Source organism: Apodemus sylvaticus, chromosome 1 (assembly GCF_947179515.1).
Source record: "Apodemus sylvaticus chromosome 1, mApoSyl1.1, whole genome shotgun sequence".
Classification (NCBI taxonomy): domain Eukaryota; kingdom Metazoa; phylum Chordata; class Mammalia; order Rodentia; family Muridae; genus Apodemus; species Apodemus sylvaticus.
The window spans coordinates 196,365,128-196,372,394 of NC_067472.1; the positions used below are offsets into that span (position 1 = coordinate 196,365,128).

The 7,267-nt window shown below is 41.2% G+C and overlaps 1 protein-coding gene across 1 annotated transcript; it reads left to right on the forward strand.

The window, feature by feature from the left end:
• The first annotated feature begins 616 nt into the window (after positions 1 to 616).
• On the forward strand, positions 617 to 2,364 carry LOC127683550 (homeobox protein CDX-1-like). The gene is made up of 4 exons (XM_052180899.1): positions 617 to 797; positions 914 to 1,113; positions 1,552 to 1,957; positions 2,228 to 2,364. Exons 1-4 carry the CDS (start codon positions 617 to 619, stop codon positions 2,362 to 2,364), a joined length of 924 nt encoding a protein of 307 aa, XP_052036859.1.
• The last annotated feature ends 4,903 nt before the right edge of the window (positions 2,365 to 7,267 follow it).

Genomic DNA, 7,267 nt, shown 5'->3' on the forward strand with positions numbered 1-7,267 from the left:
AGGTTTTGTTTCCCTGCATGCAAAAGAATTCCCGACAGGCTTTCAGACTGTCGATTCAGTTTCTCTGCATGCTGCAGTGCCCCTGGGAGGTCTTCAGACTTTGGTGTCAGTTGTCCATTTACTCTGTTTGCAGAATTCCTGGGTTTGAGATTTGACTTTTGTGTCAGTTGCCCTGCATGCCACAGAAATCTTGTGAAGCCTTCAGGCTTTTATTTTCATGGGCAGAGGCAGACTAGCTAGTAGTCTGTCCCAACAAAATTTCACAGCCAGAAGTGTAGGATATGGAAAATTTAAACATTGGAAATGAACATTCAATTGCCAGCTTACCTGGACTGGCAACCTCTTGTTAATACTGGAGCCAAGTGCATATTTATTTCAATACTGAGAATACTTGTAAGATTTGGAAACACAGGCAGTTGTTCAGAAAGAATGAAGCTCCTGTCTGATTCCTGCTCTGTAACAGTCCAAACCAAATGCTGGGTAGGCAGGAAGGGTAAATCAGTGCTCTCTGTATGTTTTTTGACGTGTTTTCTTTTACTAGATTCTCCAGAACATATTCCAATAGGTTCGGAACACACATAGGGCTGAAGGTCCCTCCTTGTATCCAAAATTCCAAATGCCTTCAAGTGCACCCATAGAAACCAGACCCCAAAGGCTTCAAGAGACTGCAAGGAACTTACCCTTTCAAGTTTATTACAGTCCCATATTGACCCCAACAAATCCAATGCAATCAAGTCTTTCAGTCCCTGAAAGGGACCTACATCAGCAAGAGTTCCAAGGACCATCAAGAAAATCAGGTATCCAAATGCAACTAGATCCTGTACTGGGCCCAGGTTTACCTACTTTGAAAAAGCCCTCAGGGCGTCTAAGTTATCAAATACATAATTGAAATCTTGTTTCCATGTTCTCATAGGATCTGTGGTACTGTCAGAGAAATATGGTGACCATCAATCTGGCCCTGTGACTTCAAGAAAGGTGCGGAAGGAACGCATTGTGTACTCCAAAAAACAAAAGCACCTGCTGCAAGAACATTTTGATAAGTGTCAGTACCCAAACCAGGATCAATGTGTGAAGCTGGCAGAGTTAGTTGGTGTGACAGCGAGGGACATCAAGGTCTGCCCCTCTCTTTTACCTCAATCCAACAGCAAAAATCTACACATTCCCATCAGAAACTTTAATTTTGTTCTTAAATGCTTAGGGCAGTGATGACAGTTTTAGGTGGTGGATATTTATGAATCAAATGCTGGGACTCAAATTTTTATCAACCTGGTAGCAATATAGAATAGCATTGTTTCCATGCAGGGTCTCAGAAATCTAATCACCAGAGCTCCTGCTAAAATACAGGACACACTGGCTCAATCTCCCCAGTTTTATGTTGTCTGGTCATACACAATCTACTTTATTATAATATCTTAGCCATCTTGAGTTTCCTGCTTCTTTGTTTCTGACATGTGAATCATTGCTATACAAACACCTTTTATCCAAAATCTTCACCTTGTGGTCCTGTTAGGGGACAACAGGCATTCTTCTGATATCTTCTTTCTTTTCCAGATCTGGTTTAAGAACAGCCGAGCTAAGTACAAGCGGATGGCTCTCCAGAATATTACAGAAGCTTTGCCAGAGACCAATGGAAGTTCAAAACCAGTTTTTGAATCAACCCACTTTCCTGGTTCCATACCTCTTGTTGCTGCTGAGAATGGAGAGCCCATGTGTTCAGGCACATTTAGTGAGGTTTCCATTCCCAAACTCAACTGCATCCAGGAATCTTCTCTGCATCATTATCAGGCCAGTGATGCAGACAGGTGTAGTCAGCAGGAAGATCTGCTTGTTGGCCATGCTCCCATTATAGATTGGGATTCTGGTCAATCAGCAGCAGTTGAAGCCCAGACTGATCTAGCAGTGACTGAATCTACAGATGTCCTAGAAGCTGCCACCCATTGCCCAGAGGAGGCTCAAGGTTCAGGTCCATCTGCAGAGGAACTCTGGCAAAGAATCCTTGACGACTTGGAGAAATCCGAGGACTGGCTTACTCCAGTGACTGAATCTACAGATGTCCTAGAAGCTGCCACCCATTGCCCAGAGGAGGCTCAAGGTTCAGGTCCATCTGCAGAGGAACTCTGGCAAAGAATCATTGACGACTTTGACATACCCGAGGACTGGCTTACTCCAGTGACTGAATCTACAGATGTCCTAGAAGCTGCCACCCATTGCCCAGAGGAGGCTCGAGGTTCAGGTCCATCTGCAGAGGAACTCTGGCAAAGAATCCTTGACGACTTTGACAAATCCGAGGACTGGCTTACTCTGGATTACACCCCAAATCCAACTTACTTCTCTCAGCTCCTTGACCATTCCAGACATTTATAGTCATGAAGAAGTGTGTTATGTACACCCTTCATCTCAGTATTTGTGGGAATTAACCAGGCCTTTCTGTAGACGTTGTGTACCACTGTGGTTTATATAGAGGGGTTGTTTCAAAGCAACTGTAAATATTCATTCTTCATTGTTACATTGTGTTCTCATGAAATAAAAGGAGAAATAGTTCCTGAAAATTATTTTATTACATATATTATCCATTTACATTCCAGTCACTACTGCATATGTCCCACTGACCTATAGTTCTTCACCCAACACATTAGGTAAAGTTTTCCACTAATATTTTTTAACGTTTTTTACCTTTATTACGATAGTATCACATACTATAATAGAATAGGAGATTAACTAATTCAGAAAGAAATAAATCAGGATAAAGTGTCCTTGCCATTTTTGTTTACATTAAGGATTCAGAAAGTGGAACAAATTAAGACGACTAGGTAAACACCTAAAACCATGCCAACTTAGCTAAAGTTACATAATATTAGGATTCAAACCCTAATTTAGACATTACCAAATTATTCTCTAAGTAAATAAGAGACCCAAAACCTTATTGAGTATAACAACTTACACATGAAATATACAGCACTTTGATTTCTCAGAAAGCAATAGGGCAGCTCTTAGGCATTTTCTTTGTACAGTGACTAGAAAATCTTGATATGACTAGGCACCTCAGCTTTACCAGTAAGCTGATCAGATATAGCATATAGCAGTTTAATAGAGAGGTAACACTTCAGGTTTCAGAAGGCAGCAATAATTCTATTTTGGCTTTTATACTAAATGCTTATTATATTTAGGTGACAATTGAAGCATATGATGTGAAGGTCATTAAGATTTAATGACAATCATTACAGTGTCTTGCAATGTACACACAACTGTATAATGCTTCTGTGGAATGAAAACAGTGTTGATTAATTGGATTTTACATACCCACACAGAGAAAACTTAAAAAATAACTATCAAAGGCAATGTATTATGCTGATGTACTAAATTCAAAGTATGCCACAGAACTGAAACACATGACTAACACCGTGCTTTGTTCTAGGAGAAAGCTGACCAGTTCTCAGGGAAAGCTAAGCCTACTCCATTTATCCTAATAACCATGGCTTATATAAACACATCAGGTTCCCAGTAAAGAACCAAATCTAGGAATGTAAGTAAAACTTTGAGTGTTTTACATCTCTAGAACCTGGCTAAGGCTACACATCTATCTTCAAATCAGAAGCTGATATGAAATAGAGTGAGGTTCCCAGCTATGATAGAAAATAGAAAGGCTTCCAAGCACCATATTCCCTCAGGTTCCAGGAAAGCATCATGTGAGAAATAGAGAAGTAGGCAAAGAGGAAAGCTGGAAACATTCAGCTGTGATGTGATTCACTGTACAAGGCATTTAAAGTTCAGGACTGGAGTGAACCATCATGCTTTTCATAATGCTGGGAGCTATCCGTTTAATAATGTTCCCAGATAAAAGCAGGCATGATCGTGAGGGTAACCACAGTCCCAGCTTTTGACAGTCTATCTGCAGTCTGAGCATCCTTCAAGCCACTGACATTCTGTCCCTTGATCTCACAGATGTGGTTGTCAGTTAGAAGGCTATTACTGGTAGCAGAATTATCCTTCACTATGGATGAGATTTTAACACTTCTAACGATAAAGCAAATATCCATGTGATGCACAGAGATAGCAGACACACAGAAGTGTGGAGAAGCCAGAGAGCACAGCTAGGAGAATCCCTGTTGCTCAGAGGATCATGTCAAGTACTCCCAGGCAGGAAGCGTTTGGTTTCTATCTCCAGCTGGGGACGATCCTCTCCCACAGAGTGCCACATCCTGGTTAATCAGGGAGATAGCTAACCACACAGGAGTGCAGAGAGGTTTGAGAGCACAGGGAGGACCACCCCTGCTGCTCAGAGGAACCAGCCCAAAATCCTGAGAACACAGGTACCCAGGATCAGCCTGGGACAGAAGACTTCTGATTTTTGTCTGCATCCAGATAAGATGCTGGGCCACAGAATTACATATAGAAATACCACCACAAGGAAGCTAGTCTTTCAGGAGTGCCTACCAATCTGTGTCCAAAGGTGAGGCCACCACCATTCTCAAATTTCTGGACAAAGTGGGACCTGCTAAGAACCATCAGGACACAGGAATCAAGAATCAGTTGGTGACAGGATACTTTTGATTTCTTTATGTACACCTGAGCTCACACATTATCCCAGCTCTGCATATATAAACTCCTCCTAGAGAGAATGGGTCTCCCTGGAGTTCAGATACATAGGCTAGCAGGACAGTTAAACCACAGTCAGAGACATCAAGACCAGCTAGCACCAGAGATAACCAGATGGCAAAAATCAAATGCAAGAACACTGGCAACAAACCAAGTCAACATGGAACCATGCGAACCCAGTTCTCCCACAACAGCAAGTCCTGGATACCCCAACACACCAGAAAAACAAGATCTGGATTTAAAATTACATCTCATGATGCTGATATAGGACGTCAGAGAGGACATAAATAGTTCCCTTAAATACAAACAGGAGAACATTTGTCAACAGGTAGAAGCCCTTAAAGAGAAAACACAAAACTTTCTTAAGGAATTACAGGAAAACACACACACACACACACACACACACACACACACACACACAAACCAAAGAAACAAAAAAAAACAGGTGAAGGAATTGAACAAAACCATACAGGATCTAATAGTGGAACTAGAAACAACAAAGAAATCACAAAGGGATACAACTCTGGAGATAGAAAACCTTGGTAAGAATTCAAGAGTCATAGATACAAGCATCAGCAACAGAATATAAGAGTTAGATGAAGGAATCTCAGATGCTGAAGATACCGTAGAAAGCATTGACTCAACCATCAAGGAAAATGCAAGAAACCGTGTAACAAAAAACATTCAGGAAATCCAGACCACAATGAGAAGAGCAAACCTAAGGACTATAGGTATAGAGGAGCATAAAGATTTACAACTTAATTGACCAGTAAATAACTTCAACAAAATTGTAGAAGAAAACTTCCCTGACGTAAAGAGAGAGATGCCTGTGACCATTCAAGAAGCCTACAGAAATCCAAACAGACTGGACAAGAACAGATATGCACTTGACAAAGAAAGACCATTCAAACCTGTAATGGAAAGGAAAACTTATCAGAATTACGCCAGACTTCTCACCAGAGACCATGAAAACAAGGAGATCTTGTGCAGATCTCATACAGATCATAAGAGAAAACAAATGCTAGCCCAGACTACTATACCCACCAAAACTCTTATCACCATATATGGAAAAACTAAGATATTCCATGATAAAACAAAATTTGCCCAATATCTTTCCACAAATCCAGCCCTACAAAGGATAATATAAAATGCCAACACAAGGAGGGAAACTACACCTTAGAAAAAGGAAGTAATAATCTTTCAACACATCCAAAAGAGGAGAAGCACTCAAACATAAAAATTACATCAAAAATAACCGGGAGCAACAATCACTTTTCCTTAATATCTCTTAATCTCAATGAACATAATTTACCAATAAAAACATAGACTAACAGACTGGATTTGAAAACAGGATCCAGCATTTTGCTACATAGAAATCTACCTCAGTGACAAAGACAGGCACTCCAAGCTACAGGACCACATATGTAGGGACCTTGGTCAGACCTATACAAACTGCCTGATTGTTGCTTCCATCTCTGTAAATCTCTGTAAGCCTAGCTTATTTGATCCGGTGGGCTGTGTTTTCTTGGTATTTTCAACTGCTCTAACTACTGCAGTCTTTTACCCGTTCTGTGGCGCTTCCGTGGCTCTGCCTATATTTCTGCCTATGTGCCTCTGCTTTAGGTCTCATTGGTTGCTGAATGGCAGGCATCAGATTAAAATTGGGCTAGCCAGTTCTCCAGGAGTATAACAATGAGCATAGCATAGTTATGCAAGGTTCCCATTGACAAACATAACAGAGTATCATTGATAGTGTCAGGGGTTGGTTCTTGCCCATAGGATGGTTTACAATTTGTGCTGGCAATTAATTGGAAATTGCCTCAGTTTCTCCTACATCTTTGTCTAGGCAGTGTTTCCCATTAATAAATACATCCATTTTATGTTCTCAACACTACCTACCTCTCAACATTACCTGACAGTCACTACTCTATTCCCTTTCTCTCATAGGGTTTCCCCATGGGTCTACCTTGAACCTAATGCATCAAGTCTCTGCAGGATCAGGTGCATCCTCTCCTTTTGAGGCCACTCAAGGCAGCCTAGGTAGAAGAATGGCTCCAGAGACAGCCATTAGCTTCCAATCTACTTATTGGGGGACCCACATGAAGAGTGAGGTGCACATCTGCTAAATATATTATGGGGGCCTAAGTTCAACCCATGTGTGTGTGTGTGTGTGTGTGTGTGTGTGTGTGTGTGTGTGTGTGGTCTTTTGTTGGCTACTGAGTCTGTGAGAGCTCCCAAGAGGGCTGGTCCCCAGGTTTTGCCATTCTTCTCCAACATCCACTCTGCTGATTTTATAGGTGTGTGCCAAATGAGTCTGTTACTCTCAGTTTCTTTTCCTAACTAATGTGCAGTTAATTTTTCTTTAAATAAAAGTACTTTCTTTTCTTTATTCGATATATTTTCATTTACATTTCAAATGATTTCCCCTTTTCTAGACCCCCAAACCCCGAAAGTCCCATCAGCCCCCTTCCCTCCCCCTGTTGTCCCCCCCACCCCTTCCCAATTCCCTGTTCTGGTTTGTGCTATAATGCTTGACTGAGTCTTTCCAGAACTGGGGGCCACTCCTCTGTTCTTCTTGTACCTCATTTGATGTGTGGATTATGTTTTTGGTATTCCAGTTTTCTAGGTTAATATCCACTTATTAGTGAGTGCATACCATGATTCATTTTTT

Coding starts and splice junctions, on each gene's coding strand:
- LOC127683550 (XM_052180899.1), top strand. CDS start 617: ATGCCTTCAAGTGCACCCATAGAAACCAGACCCCAAAGGCTTCAAGAG. Junction 1,114..1,551: donor TGACAGCGAGGGACATCAAG/GTCTGCCCCTCT, acceptor TTTCTTTTCCAG/ATCTGGTTTAAGAACAGCCG. Junction 1,958..2,227: donor TTGCCCAGAGGAGGCTCAAG/GTTCAGGTCCAT, acceptor AGGAGGCTCGAG/GTTCAGGTCCATCTGCAGAG.